A 16,600-nucleotide genomic window follows, 5' to 3' on the forward strand; every position below is an offset into this window, starting at 1 on the left:
GAGGGAAGACAGCTCGGGAACCCACCTACAGAGTGCAAGTGAGGAGTGGCGGCCAGGTGAACTCACTAGGTATTATCACATGCACTTTTGTTGGCAGGATCTGATCCCTTTATTTTTTTTGAAGAAGGACTTAGTATCTTTTTTTTTTTAATTGAAGTATAGTTGATTTACAATGTTGTGTTAGTTTCAGGTATATAGCAAAGATTCAGTTATGCATATATATATATTTTTCAGATTCTTTTCCATTATAGGTTATTACAAGATACTGAGTATAGTTCCCTGTGCTATACAGTAGGTCCTTGCTGTTTATCTATTTTATATATAGTAGTGTGTATCTGTTAATCCCAAACTCCTAATTTATCTCTCCCCCACTTTCCCCTTTGGTAACCCTAAGTTTCTTTTCTATATCTGTGAGTCTGCTTGTTTTGTAAATAAGTTCACTTGCATCATAGTTTAGATTCCACATATAAGTGATATCATATGGTATTTGTCTTTCCCTGCCTGACTTACTTCACTTAGTATGATCTCTGGCTCCATCCATGTTGCTGCAAATGGCATTATTTCATTCTTTTTTATGGCTGAGTAATCCATTGTATATATATACCACATCTTCTTTATCCGTTCATCTATCGATGGACATTTAGGTTGTTCCCATGTCTTGGCTATTGTAAATAGTGTTGCTATGAACATTGGGGTGCATGTATCTTTTCGAATTAGAGTTTCCGTCTTTTCCGGATATATGCCCAGGAGTGGTATTGCTGGATCATATGGTAACTTCTATTTTTAGTTTTTTAAGGAACCTCCATACTGTTTTCCATACTGGCTGTACCAATTTACATTCCCACCAACAGTATAGGAGGGTTCTCTTTTCTCCACACCCTCTCCAGCATTTATTATTTGTAGACTTTTTGATCATGGCCTTTCTGACTGGTGTGAGGTGATACCTCACTGTAGTTTTGATTTGCATTTCTCTAATAGTGATGTTGAGCTTCTTTTCATGTGCCTGTTGGCCAATGTATGTCTTTTTTGGAGAAATGTCTATTTAGGTCTTCTGCCCATTTTTTGATTGGGTTGTGTTTTTTGATACTGAGCTATATGAGCTGTTCGTATATTTTGGAAGTAAATACTTTGTTGGTCAAAACATCATTTGCAAATATGTTCTCCCAGTCCATAGGTTTTCTTTCATTTTGTTGTTTCCTTTGCTGTGCAAAAGCTTTTAAGTTTAATTAGGTCCCATTTGCATATTTTTGGTTTTATTTTCATTACTCTAGGAGGTAGATCAAAAAAGACATTGCTGCAATTTATGTCAGAGTGCTGCCTATGTTTTCCTTTAAGAGTTTTATAGTGTCTGGCCTTACGTTTAGGTCTTTAATCCATTTTGAGTTTATTTTTGTATGTGGTGTTAGAGAATGTTCTAATTTCATTCTTTTATATGTAGCTGTCCAGATTTCCCAGCACCACTTATTGAAGAAAATGTCTTTTCCCCATTGTATATTTTTGCCTATATTCTTTGTCCTAGATTAATTGACCATGAGTAGTGTGTGGGTTTATTTCAAGACCTGATCCCCCCTTTAAACTATATACAGGCTGGCCTTGCCTATTCCATGAACACTCCTTTCTTTCTTTTCTTGTGAACAGGGAACTAACAGTGAGAAAACAGACCACCTACAAATACTTATAGTCAGGGCAGGCTACATATTTTAAAGGGCCCAGGGCAAAATGGAAAAAGCAGGGTCCATTGTTTAGAAATTATTTCAAGATAGCAACAACAGGACACTAACCAAGTATGGTTCAGTTTAACAGGTGAGAGGCGGTCAGGGTATTACAGAAATATGAGTTACCTAGGATGAGGGTTGATCTTACGGTGGCTTCCTAGGAGAGGTGAAAACTGGGCTGACCCTAGAGAATGAGGCTGTCTCCCCTACATGGACCTTCTCCTCTTTTTTTAGACCACAGGGTATTGAGGAGGATCACTTAGTCATTCTGACTTAAATGTCAGTCACCAAGAGTTTTCTGCCCCAGTACATTCTAATTATCTACCTCTGGAGTTGTGACACATGCCATGGGGGGCGTGGAGAGGTGCTGTCCAGACCTCCCTTCAAGGACTTGTTGCCCCAGCTGCTGGAAGTGCTGCTAGTGGGCAGTCTTTAGCCATCAGCTCCTCTGGGGGCAGCCTGTATGCAGTGACCCATCAAGGTGGAGGTATGAAGGCCTGGCCATTGGACATGTCAGGAAACCCTGAAGGGCCGTCTTCATTCCAGAGCCCCCATGGGGTCAGCTAAGGTCATCTGGCAAGTGTTCCAGCTTGATTTCTCCCTCTGCCCTACTTTGTTTCTTCCCTCTCGCTTCTGCAAGTATTGATCCCAAGGGCACCCCTAATAAACATCCCAACACTAAACTCCATCTGGGTCTGTATCCCAGAGAACCAACTTGCAGCATGTATCAGAAAACATTCCAGTACTTGGGGAGGATTTTTATTTGAAAATTACTGGTTACACTTATAACATTTTAGAATCACCAAATAAAATACAAAATGGTGGAAACAAGGACTTTGTGGGTGAATGTGGTTACCTTTGGTTTAAAATCCTCAATCTAATGTTTTCTGACCAAAATGAAATTATCTATTAATAACAAAAGAAAACTATTATGTTGAACCGTATGAAACTGCCATTTTATAAGTTAAAAAAAGGTTGACTGTTAGCAGTTCCACATGGTTCAATCTAATAGAAAAAATACATTAGCATTTGAAATTTAGAGAACATTATACTTATGAATAACTCATGGGTAAAAGATATAATTGAGTTAAATTAGAAAATACCTAATACTATGGTTATTGATCAGTGCTAAGCACCAAAACTTGTAGGTTGCAGCTAAGGTGGGTCTTAGGAAACAGAAGTACACTTTATGTACTTATATTAGAAAAAGAATTAAGTTGAAAATTAAGTTTCCAGTTTAAGAATTGACCAAAAAAATCTCAAAATAAATGAAAAGTTGAAGGAAAGAAAGAATAATGTAATGAACTAGAAAATGTTTAAAAAACCAGAAAGGATCAATCAAGCCATAAAAAGCAAAAAAAACACAATTATAGGTGCTGCAGAGTTTAAACATATAAGATATTGTGAATAACTTTATGTCAGTCAAGTTCAAAACTCACAGGAGATCCACTCCTAGAGAAATAAAATGTACCAAAAATGACTCTATAGAAATAACTGAATAGTCCTAAAATAATTACCAAAAATTAACCAGACATTGATGGTTGCACAACACTGTAGATGTGATTAATGACATTGAATTGTATGTTTAAAAATGGTTATATGGCAAATTTTATGTTATATATATCTTACCACAATGAAAAAAATTAAAAAATAAGATCTTCCGTCTAAAAGACAATCAATCACACATCTGTCCTTCATTATGAAATCCCCTAGAAGGGCTCCTATTTTGAAAAAGTATATTTTTTCTCCCTTCTCTTTTAGAGCATATAATACTGTCCTTCTGTATTTTAACCCTATATTTTTTTTTTCTGGAGAGGGGATGCCTCTCTTTCATATAATGTCACTTAAACTAAGGTATATTTTTTGTTTTTCCTATTAGTTTTCTCTTACTATTTTAACCAGAGGTCTTTGGGTATGGAACCCAGTTCTGTTAAAGGAAGTGGTGAGACAAAATGGCAACTTCACACACACACTTCAACTAAATAGAATCCTTGATATAATTGGACAGGGGTATATAATTTGGGGAACAGTAAGAAACATCTGTGACAACTTTGTCTTGCACCTTAGAAAATGTGCTTTGTCTCTGGAGTCTCTCAAGGCACAAAAACTGAGAGACAGCTTTTATTGGTGGCCTGTACATCTGATTTGGATAAGAAAAAAATAGTATAACATAATAAAAATAATCCTTTTGTAAGAGCTTAGAATCGTTGGGTGAAGTTGGAGAAAATAATCCAAATAAACGAACATCTTGTATGTGTAAATATTTGTTGCTGGTGTAAAGAAAATACAGTATAGCTTATGCAGTGCAAAAACTATTGGAGAAATGCCTTCGGAATAGACTTGACCTCATGGTAGAATCACGGTGCTGACTCAAAAATTGTTAAGGCTGAGGGCTGTCCATTGGAAGCGTTCATAACCAGATGGTCACTGTGAGTAATATCTGGCTATTTCATTTTGAAGTGCACCTGAGGGGAAAAAAGACAAAAACAACATGTTTAAAAGTTTTAAAGTCCTCCTCCCTAAGGCAGTGCATTTCTAGGTCCACTTCCTTATGTGAAGCAAATTATATCACTACTGGAGCCACAATTTAAAAACCAGGGATGTATTTACTCTATGGAGGAAGTAGCCCCGTTAAAACCCTCAGTGGGGCTGGGCCTAATGCCACACACCCTGTAGATCCACTTGAGTTCTGATCATTCTGATTCACAGATATGTTTTATCACTATATTAAATTGATAAGCAGAATCATTTTACTGAAAACCTGGAGATATATTAAAAACTGGGTGACAGAGAGGCTGGGAAATCTAGTGTCTGAAAAGGGTTTCTCATTTTCACACATAAAATGAGCACACCAGATTTGGATGTTAATATCAGGTTGTCATCCCTATATTTTATAAACTCGGACTGACAAGAAACACTGGCATATATGTATGAAATATGCTGGCATTTAATTTAACTGCAGCAAAGCAGTTATAGGGCCTATAGAAATGTGATCTGTGTATGGTGGGTCACAGGAATGAAAAGAGAATCAAAAGCTTTAACAAAGACTCAACCAAGCAACTTTGAAAAAGAAATGATACCAAATAATAGGACAGGTCTTTGCCAGGCCTTTGAGTTCTTGAATTCTACCAATTTCTAGCTGAACTGGAAGAAATAAAGGTTTTTTGATAAATGTATAATCAGAACATAAAGGAAATGAAATGCTGCCAAGTTTCTCTGTTCCACAATCATCAGTTTTTAGTAGCTGTATTGTATCTCAGTTCCTTGACAGATGTGCAGAACAAAATGAAATAATGTCAAGGTTTGTGAGCTGTTATCTCAAAATGTGTTTCTTTGAAAAAGGACTTCAAATGTCATTTTTTATCCCCCAAAGAAGAATGTGAAATGTTTTGTTTGAGTCTTTTATAACAGAAAATGTACCATCTATCTGAGGCTGACTAGTGTCAGTATCTGAGTCGCCTAAACATAGGATTACGGATCTATTTTATAAAAACCTGGGACCAAATACATTTGTGGGTGCTGTCAACAAAGTTATCACGAGAGATAATGGACATCACACATGAAATAGAAAAGCACTGAGACACCTACCTTCATATCAAGTGTACTTTCTTCTTCTCTTGTTGCTTGCATACTTGCTACCCGCCTCCAAAGAGCACTGAATATGAAATGCTATATATTAAAATGTCCCTTAAGTTAAGGAGAAAAATAAGTAGTTCTCCAAGAATGCGTGGACCCCACTGGGTGAAATCTGAGGCTATTTCCATTATAATGCAAGAATTTAAAAAAATAAGGCCTTTGGGGGTAGGCTAATTGCATATGATCTCTCTCCTCCATTTTTTAAAGCTAGCCATATTTTGTGTGGTTATCTATTATGTACTCTCTTGGTGAAACTAAAAACAGCCAAAAAACAAATGTTAATACTTTTAAGTTTCTACTGCTTGACGGTCCTCCCAAAATCACCTGGTTCCTTTCCCCATAACTCTTCTCAATGTAATTTTTTAAAAGAAAAAATTTTTTTAAATTTATTTATTTATTTTTGGCTGTGTTGGGTCTTCGTTGCTGCGTGCAGGCTTTCTCTAGTTGCGGCGAGTGGGGGCTACTCTTTGTTACAGTGCGTGGGCTTCTTATTGTGGTGGCTTCTCTTGTTGTGGAGCACGGGCTCTAGGTGCATGGGCTTCAGTAGTTGTGGCACGTAGGCTCAGTAGTTGTGGCTCACGGGCTCTAGAGCGCAGGCTCAGTAGTTGTGGCGCATGGGCTTAGTTGCTCTGCGGCATGTGGGATCTTCCCAGACCAGGGCTTGAACCCGTGTTCCCTGCATTGGCAGGCAGACTCGTAACCACTGCACCACCAGGGGAGCCCAGAAAATGTTACTAGCACCTTTTAACCAAAATGGCCTTTGCTTCATGGTGTGCAATAATTGAAACTGAATACTGAAAATAAGCTTTCTGTGTATAAAAGCCTTGATTTGACCCTTCTCTTTCTCATGGTGTAGACTACACTCTGGCTGACAGCAGAAGTGAAAGAAGGCATCTTTTTCATAGGGTGGGTTATGAAGAGAGTTGAGATGACTGAACGCTTGTTAGCAGAGTCCTTGTGGATGGGCTGAGCCTGAATGGAGAGGCCCAATCTCACCTCTCTCTCTCTCTCCTGGAACCACTGCTGACCCTGGAAAAATCACTTAAGCTTTCTCCACACTGGCTACCACATTTGTGAAATGAGACAATGACCTACCTCATAGGAACTAAGTGATGGCCACAAACTTCAGGTTTAAAACATGCTGAGCTAAGTGTTGGGTGTGATTATGATGCTGCTCAGAGACGTGGCCCCTTAGTCCACGGAAAGTAGCAGCATCAGTCAGATTGAATGATGAAAACAGATAGTGAATCTTGTAGTTTTATCTTAAAAGAAGCCCAGTTGAGACACATTTAGCTCAGTGAACATGGTAACCTGGGTGGCAGAAAGGTGGTTAAAAAATTACTTTCTAACCTGTGACTTTGAGAAGTTACCTAGGTTCTTCTGCCTCAGTTTCTCCATCTGAGGGATAATAATGCCAGCTCAGAATGGTTGTGAAGATTAAAAGAGATAATGCCAAAAATATTCAATTCATGGTAAGCAGAACATAAGACCAGTGAGTGGTGGGTTTCTTGGCCCTCTTCCCCTTCTTCTCTTGGGCGTGGTTCATTATAGTTCCTCCAATGTAGGTTAAAACAGTCTAGTACTTAAACTCCAGCTTGTAAATAAAACCACCATCATGAAATTAGATCTTACTAAGAGCAACAGAGCAATAAAAGCTCACCTGCGTGGCTAAAAGCCAGCAAGCAGTGCTTCAATATATGTAGAATTCTGGCTCAAGACTGTACGTTCATTCTCCCAGAACTGCATGGCCCTAGTTCAATCCCAGTAACCCTCAAACTCCTCGTCTTGAAAGCAGGTCTAACTTTGTGTACATACTGGCAGGTATATTACCAAAGTAAAAGAGTGCTGTAGAGTTAGAAAGGATTTTTGCTTTTAACTTAACGGAATAATGAATATTCTTTTCCCTTATCCTTTCAGAAATCACCCTAAACAGCAAGGATATTGGGAGATAAAAAATAAGCCCAATCTTTGATGAAATCAGGAGTCATTTGAAATTCCAAGTGACAAAATATCTGGACAGGCTACATTAAGCAACTGGATCCAGTGGGCTGTGGCATGACAGAGATGGTACGTAAGGGGAACAGATCTCAGCATCATGGGAGAACATGGCTCTCCAACTAAGGGGCAAATGCCAGTGAGGAATCATATAGAATCAGTATCTTTGCCTGAAGCATGTATATTGGTGAGGTCCTAGGAGAAGAGAGATTTTGAAATGCAAGCACCATTGACTGCCCATCTCTGCAGGCTACGGAGGAATACAGGCTAAATGAATGTGTTCTCGATTTCTCTCTCACTCGCTTATTTTTTCTCTCTAGGCCATGTGGAACTTCTGTGTTAAGCACAGAGAATTCCCTTTAGCCTCAAATGATGCCCTAGCCACAACTATCCCACAGATATATGGTCTAAAAAAAACTCAATTCAAAGGTGAGTAGTAGGAATAACAGTAATAAAAAAGTAGTATAGGATCTGTAAAATACACAAACAAAAATGAAGACAAGGAATAAGATGAGCATATGATGGATGAAAAAATACTGAAAAGATGAAAATTGTAAAAAAATATAACACAATACATTCAAACAAAATGTAGTAGAACAATCAACCTGTGGATATCCAAGAGTACAGGAAAACGTGGCACAGCAACAATGACGAAACATGAGTTGACAGAGGCCGAAAGTGAAATGGAAGAGAAAAATGAAAACATCAAAGAAACGATCATTCTAAAAGGCAGCATGAAGATTAGTCACTGCTGAAAAAACAACATGAGACATGGAGGATAGGATTGAGAAAGCAAGGCAAATAACTGTAAATTAATGAAAAATTTAAAAGGATTAAGGAGATAATAGCTTTATAAAATAGACAAAGGACAGCAACATACACATTATAGATAGCTAAAGAGGAGAGTCTAATCAAATAAATTCAAAGATGTAATTCAAGCAAATGCTCAGAAATAAAAGACTTGAATCTAGAGATCAAGAGTGCATGATGTCCTAGGAAAAACTAATGACCTTCAAAATAAGAAAGAATCTTTTAAGAATCCAGGAAAGAAGATCAAGTTTTATCAAATTAGAGATACAGGAGGTAAATATTTCATACAGTTAACCCTTGAGCAACATAGAGGTTAGGGCGCTGATCCTCTGGACAGTCTGTATATAACACTGCAGTCACCCTCCATATCTACAGATCGAACCAACTGTGGATCATGTAGTACTGCAGTACAAATTTTTAAAAAAGTGAACACAAGTTAACCTGTGCAGTTCAAACCTGTACTATTCAAGGGTTAACTATATTTACAATAAGTCAGGGATTCTAACTTCAATGCACCCTCTTTAAGATGATATAGAGCCTTGTTTTCAAACTTTTATTTGTACTGCCGCCCACAGTAGTAAATACATTTAAATTCACATTGAGTACCAGTACAGATTCACTGTCTATATTTATATTCATCTATCCTGAAAAGAATTTAATGAAATATTTACTATTACTAGGAAAGCTACATTGCTATTCTTCATCCATTCCATTCTTTTCTATTTCATTTCTTAAAACATGCTGGTTATGACTGACTAAATGGATTCCACAGGCCCACTAAGGACTCACAACCCAAACTTTGAAAAACAGTATACAAAGAACAAACTTTAGTCAACTAGAGATGCAAAAAGTATCATTTAACACAGGTAAGTAAAATAATAGAGGTTTAAGTATTTTTAAAGATTTGAAGGTAAACAGTAGAAGAACCATTTAAACAACTAAAATTTGTTGGTAGAATGGAGAAAAGGGAAACATGTCAGTGTTCATAATGTGGAGTCAATAATAAGGAAATAAAGTATTCCTGGAAGAAATTAAAGCAACACACAAAATAACAAAAATCCAAAAATTACAGACTACAAAATAAAAGGTTTTTAAAAAAAAGAATACTAAAAACTGAAAGCATAACAGAACTAAGATAAAACATACCCCTAAGGGCTAAGATTAAATCTCAGAGCTAAACCTAACTATAATACTTGCCATTGCAGGAGACACATCTACAATCTGATATCAAAAGACAATCAAAGACATATCAGGCAAATGAAAACTGGGGACTTAATTTCAGTTTTGAATCAGGTTGGATTCAGGGCCAGAAACATTAAATGAATCAAAGAAAGGCACTTTAGTGTTGTATGAAAGAAGAGAAGGTTAGCACTCCCCTTGACAAGGATGGAAGAGGTTCTTGGGCCTGACAACAGCAAATGGTTAAGGCATTGCCACCTGCTTCAGGGCATCTAACCATCGTTTTTTGGTAAATTTAAGAAAACTGAAATCATATCCAGCATCCTTTCTGATCACAACACTATGAGATTAGAAATCAATTACAGAAAAAAAAATGTATAAAACACAAACACGTGGAGGCTAAACAATATGTTACTAAACAACCAATGGATCACTGAATCAAAGAGGAAATCAAAAAATACCTAGAGAAAAATGAAAATGAAAACACAACAAGCCAAAACCTATGGGATGCAGCAAATGCAGTTTGAAGAGGGAAGTTTATTTGAAAAATCTCAAATAAACAACCTAACCTTACACCTAAAGCAACTAGAGAAAGAACAAACAAAACCCAAATTAGTAGAAAGAAATCATAAAGATCAGAGCAGAAATAAATGAAATAGAGACAAAGAAAACCAGAAAAGACCAATGAAAGTAAAAGCTGGTTCTTTGAAAAGATAAAATTGAAAAACCTTTAGCCAGAGTCATCAAGAAAAAAAGGGAGCGGGCTCAAATCAATAAAATTAGAAATGAAAAAGAAGTTACAACTGACACCACAGAAATACAAAGGATCATAAGAGACTACTACAGGCAACTCTATGCCAATAAAATGGACAACCTGGAAGAAATGGACAAATTCTTAGAAAGGTACAACCTTCCAAGACTGAACCAGGAAGAAACAGAAAATATGAACAGACCAATCACAAGTACTAAATTGAAGCAGTGATTTAAAAACTTCAAACAAACAAAAAGTCCAGGACCAGATGGCTTCACAAGAGAATTATATCAAACATTTAGAGAAGAGTTAACACCTGTCTTTCTGAAACTCTTCCAAAAAATTGCAGAGGAAGGAACACACCCAAACTCATTCTATGAGGCCACCATCACCCTGATTCCAAAACCAGACAAAGAATACCACAAAAAAAGAAAATTACAGGCTATATCTCTGATGAACATTGATGCAAAAATCCTCAACAAAATACTAGCCAACAGACTCCAACAACACATTAAAAGGATCATACACCATGATCAAGTGGGATTTATCCCAGGGATGCAAGGATTCTTCAGTATTCGCAAATCAATCAGTGTGATACACCACATTAACAAACTGAGGAATAAGAACCATATGATCATCTCAAGAGATGCAGAAAAGGCTTTTGACAAAATTCAACACCCATTTATGATAAAAACTCTCCAGAGTGTAGGCAGAGAAGGAAACTGCCTTAACATAATAAAGGCCATATATGACAAACCCACAGCTAACAACATACTCAATGGTAAAAAGCTGAAAGCATTTCCTCTAAGATCAGGACAAGACAAGGATGTCCACTCTCACCACTTTTATTCAACATAGTTTTGGAAGTCCTAACCATGGCAATCAGAGAAGAAAAAGAAAGAAAAGGAATCCAAATTGGAAAGAAGTAAAACTGGCACTGTTTGCAGATGACATAATACTATACATACAAAATCCTAAAGATGCCACCAGAATACTACTAGAACACATCAATGAATTCCTTAATGCAGGATACTAAAGTAACACACAGAAATGTCTTGCATTCCTATATACTAACAACAAAAGATCAGAAAGAGAAATTAAGGAAACAACCCCATTTACCATTGCATCAAAAAGAATAAAATACCAAGGAATAAACCTACCTAAGGAGACAAAAGACTTGTACTCTGTAAACTATAAGACGCTGATGAAAAAAATCGAAGCTGACACAAACAGATGGAAAGATATACCATATTCTTGGATTGGAAGAATCAATATTGTCAACATGACTATACTACCCAAGGCAATCTACAGATTCAGTGCAATCCCTATCAAATCACCAATGATATTTTTCACAGAACTAGAACCAAAAAAATTTTTAATTTGTATGGAAACACAGAAGACCCTGAATAGCCAAAGCAATCTTGAGAAAGAAAAATGGAGCTGGAGGAATCATGTGCCCTGACTTCAGGCTATACTACAAAGCTACAGTCATCAAAACAGTATGGTACTGGTGCACAAACAGAAATATAGATCAATGGAACAGGATAGAAAGCCTAGAAATAAATCCACACACCTATAGTTTTGTCAATTAACCTATGAGAAAGGAGGCAAGACTGTACAATGGAGAAAAGACAGTCTCTTTAATTAAGTGGCACTGGGAAAACTGGACAGCTACATGTAAGAGAATGAAATTAGAGCATTCTCCAACACCATAAACACAAAAAAATGTAAGGCTATAAAACATAGGCAGAACTCTGACATAAATTGCAGAAATGTCTTTTTTGATCCACTCGCTAGAGTAATGAAAATAAAAACAAAAATATGCACATGGGACCTAATTAAACTTAAAAGCTTTGCACAGCAAAGGAAACAATAAACAAAATGAAAAGACAACCTACGGACTGGGAGAAAATATTTGCAAATGATGTGATGACCAACAAGGTATTAATTTCCAAAATACACAAACAGTTCATATAGCTCAGTATCAAAAAAAGAAAAAAAAACCCAAACAACCCAATCAAAAGTGGGCAGAAGACCTAAATAGACATTTCTCCAAAGAAGACATACAGATGACCATAAAGCATGTGAAAAGATGCTCAACATCGCTAATTATCAGAGAAATGCAAATCAAAACTACAATGAGGTATCACCTCACACTGGTCAGAGTGACCGTCATCAGAAAGCCTAAAACAATAAATGCTGGCAAGGGTGTGGAGGAAAAGGGAACCCTACTACACTACTGGTGGGAATGTAAATTGGTACAACCACTATGGGGAACAGTATGGAAGTTCCTTAAAAAACTAAAAATAGAACTACCATATTATCCAGGAATCCCATTCCTGGGCATATATTTGGAGAAAACCATGGTTCAAAAGGATACATACACCCCAATGTTCATTGCAGCACTATTTACAATAGCCAACACGTGGAAGCAACCTAAATGTCCTTTGACAGATGAATGGATAAAGAAGACATGGCATATATATACAATGGAATATTACTCAGCCATAAAAAAGAATGAAATAATGCCATCTGCAGCAACATGTGTGGACCTAGAGATTATCATACTAAGTGAAGTAAGTCAGACAGAGAAAGACAAATATCCTGTGATATCACTTATATGTAGAATCTTTAAATGATACAAATGAAGTTATTTACAATACATAAATAGACTCACAGACATAGAAAACTGTTGGTTACCAAAGGGGAAACATGGGGGGAGGAGGAATAAATCAGGAGTTTGGGATTAACATACGCTCACTACTATATGTAAAATTTAGGGTTGGCCAAAAAAATTCCTTCAGTTTTTAAGTAAAAATAAGACATTTTTCATTTTCTCCAAGAACTTCATTGAACAATGTATTCACCGTTTTGTTCCACTACTTTCTGCCTTTTTTCAGGCAACTTCATAATTCCATCTTCCCAAAACTTTCTGTCTGTTTGAGGAAAGAACTGTTCCAGGTACCTTTTATAGACTTCCAGGGAACTGAAACTTTTTCCATTACGAGAATTTTGTAAAGACCGAAATAAATGGAAATCTGAAGGTGCAATGTCTGGTGAATATGGCAGATGAATCAGAACTTCCCAGCCAAGCTGTAATGGTTTTCACCTGGTCATCAAAAAAAACATGCAGTCTTGCATTATCCTGATGGAAGATTATGCATTTTCTGTTGACTAATTCCAGATGCTTTTCGTCGAGTGCTGCTTTCAGTTGGTCTCATTGGGAGCAGTGTTGCAGCAAAACCAGAAATGAGTAAATGGCCTTAGGCACATAGCAGCCAAACAGGCCTGCAAGAGCTAAGCAGTCTTGGTTATTCTTTAGCTGTTACTACTAACACTTGTAGCTAGACTTGTCCTTCACAAAGCTAAACAAAGCCAATTACTCTGTGACTCCATATGAATTATACTCTGCACCTAGCATTCTTCTCCCCCTACACTCCCCTGTAGCACTCTGCATTTCAAAAACAAGGTCATGGCTGATAACTTCAGGGACACCAGACCTGGTTGCTGAGCCACCTGATGCCAGCTTTTGGCCATAAATTTGCAGAAGAAGGAAATGCAAGACCTTCATTAGTTTGAGCCTTATCACCTACCCCAGACCATGGAGTCTTGGCCTATAAAACCTTTCCCTATTCCCCAGGGATGGGGGAGCACAGTTCTTGAGGTGGTAGCCTGCTGTATCCTCTCTTTGCCTGGTAAAGAATAAAAGCTACTTTTTCTCGTTCTGCTAAAACTCTTCGTATTTCTTTTTGGCATTGGTGAACAGAGAGCCACGATTTTGGCATCAGCTGAACTTGTTGGAATTAATCGTTGGATTTCTGGAAGGAGCTCATAATAGAGGACTCCCTTCCAATCCCACCATATACACAACATCACCTTCTTTGGATGAAGACCACCGGTGCCTTTGGTGTGGTTGGTGGTGGTTCATTTCAGCTGCCCCACAATCTCTTCCATTCCACATTACTGTACAGTATCCACTTCTCATCGCCCGTCACAATTTGTTTTAAAAACGGAACCTTTTCATTAGTTTCAGTAGAGAATCGCATGTGGAAACATGGTCAAGAAAGTTTTTTGTGCTTAATTTATGTGGAAACTAAACATCAAAGCGATTAACATAACCAAGCTGGTGCAAATGATTTTCAGTGCTTGATTTGGATATTTGAGTATGTCATCTATCTCCTGCGTGGTATAACGTTGATTGTTCTCAATTAATGTCTTGATTTGATCGCTGTCAACTTCAACTGGTCTACCCAACCGTGGAGCATTGTCCAGCGAGAAATCTCCAGCACGAAACTTCGCAAACCACTTTTGACACATTCAATCAGTCACAGAACCTTCTCCATACACTGCACAAATCTTTTTTTGCATTTCAATTGTGCTTTTACCTTTCTTGAAATAATAAAGCATAATATGCTGCAAATGTTGCTTGTTTCTTCCATCTTCAATATTAAAATGGCTACACAAAAATTCACCAATTTTAAGTTATTTTTTTAAATACACGCTGATATGACAGCTGTCACAATCTAACAAAATTGTTTTGAATGAAGTTAAAGACAACTAAGCACTACTAGAGCTGACTTATGGAAAAAACTGAATGAACGTTTTGGCCAACCCAATAGATAACCAACAAGGACCTACTGAATAGCACAGGGAAATCTACTCAATATTCTGTGATAACCTATATGAGAGAAGAATCTGAAAAAGAATATATGTATATGTATAACTGAATCACTTTGCTGTGCACCTGAAAGTAATACAGCATTGTAAATCAACTATACTCCAATAAAATTTAAAACAAAACAAAGAAAGGTACTTTAAAGTAGTAGAAAATGTAATTCATAGTGAAAACTTAAGTCATGAATATCTAGGGACTGAAAAATTATAGCACTGAAATTATCAAAACAAAAATTACAAGAACTATAAAGTGAAACTTGGTACAGTATGAGACTAATTCACTTCTCTAGGTCCAAGTCACATCAAATGGATCAAAATAAATAAGAACAGAGAAAACCTAAATAATGTAATTAATAAAATCACTATAATTAAAAATTAAACTCTATACCTTCAATAGCCAATAGTCCATCTTTTTAAATGCCCAAAGAACATTCACAAAAATTACCCATATACTAGAACTTAAAGTATTATTAAACACTGTTTCTGGGTGGAAATGGTACAGAGAACTTTTTTTTTTTATCATAAGGCAATGAAATGAGTAAAATAGAAAACATACAAACATAAAAAAATCCTCTATCCACAGGAAATTTTAAAGATCTCTTTCTCAAATAATTCTTAGGCCAAAGAGAAAATGACAACCAAAATTGCAGAATCTATAAATAAAAACGTAACTATGATGAAAGCACTACACACCAGAACCTATGGGATATAGCTAGAATAGTATTCAGAGAAAAGTTCACAGCCTTAAAATATTTATATTAATAAATAAGAAAGAAAGAAAACAAATGTATTCAAGAAGTAAGAAGAAACAACAAAATAAACCGAAGGAAGGAATGATTAAAGATAAAACACAGAAAGTGATGAATAATCAAAAAATACAAGTAGTAAGTGAATGTGAGAGTTCCTTCTTTGGGGGAAAAAACATAAAACTGTAACAGTTCATTAGAAGGGAAAATGAGTAGGGAATGGAGAGAGCATCAATACTATGTAGCCATTAAAAAGAATGAGGTAAGTATATGAATATAATCTGAGATATAACATTAAATGAAAAAAGCAAGGAACAGCTATCATTTGCGCTTTAAAAACAAGGAAGGCCACGTATGCACAAGTTCTTACTGATGCACAGAACATGTCAACAGAACAGTCAACAATTGTGCTGGAGGAGGAGCTGTGTGATGACAGGATCTCAGAGTGACTTATTCATAAATTTTAAAAACCTATTTTAAAAAGTAAAGTTTTTACATAAAAATGGAATCTAAAAAAAAAAGTGGTTCTGGTGAACCTAGGGGCAGGACAGGAATAAAGACACAGATGTAGAGAATGGACTTGAGGACACGGGGAGGGGGAAGGGTAAGCTGGGACGAAGTAAGAGTGGCATGGACATATATACACTACCAAATGTAAAATAGCTAGCTAGTGGGAAGCAGCTGCATCACACAGGGAGATCAGCTCAGTGCTTTGTGACCACATAGAGGGGTGGCATAGGGAGGGTTGGAGGGAGACGCAAGAGGGAGGGGATATGGGGATGTATGTATACATATAGCTGATTCACTTTGTTATACAGCAGAAAACACATTGTAAAGCAATTATACTCTAATAAAGATTAAAAAAACCCCAACTCTAATAATGCAGACTCATAAATATAGTGTATAAGTTGTGATAAAATATTTTTATACTTTTCATCTTAAGATCACAAGTGTAAATTAGTAACTAGATATTTTAAATTGTACTCACTATTCTAATATGCCAAATTCTCTTAAACATGACAAATGTATGAAATAAAAAATGTACAAAGATTAAAAAAAGGTAAGGTTTTTGAATTTTGTAGCATTAGATGTAT

The 16,600-nt window shown here is 36.6% G+C and overlaps 1 protein-coding gene and 1 non-coding gene across 2 annotated transcripts in view; one reads left to right on the plus strand and one right to left on the minus strand.

Annotated features, from left to right (window-relative positions):
* Window positions 1-2,272: 2,272 nt before the first annotated feature.
* Window positions 2,273-16,600, minus strand: part of LOC130705642 (ATP-binding cassette sub-family C member 4-like) — a 193,929-nt gene continuing 179,601 nt past the window's right edge. The window contains 1 exon segment of the mRNA XM_057533225.1: window positions 2,273-4,180. Coding sequence (XP_057389208.1) covers window positions 4,073-4,180 — 108 coding nt within the window. The 3' untranslated portion in view covers window positions 2,273-4,072.
* On the plus strand, window positions 9,499-9,623 carry LOC114235846 (U6atac minor spliceosomal RNA). Its single transcript, XR_003621935.1, has one exon. It is a non-coding gene; the product is annotated as a U6atac minor spliceosomal RNA (small nuclear RNA).

Source organism: Balaenoptera acutorostrata, chromosome 18 (genome assembly GCF_949987535.1).
Source record: "Balaenoptera acutorostrata chromosome 18, mBalAcu1.1, whole genome shotgun sequence".
NCBI lineage: Eukaryota > Metazoa > Chordata > Mammalia > Artiodactyla > Balaenopteridae > Balaenoptera > Balaenoptera acutorostrata.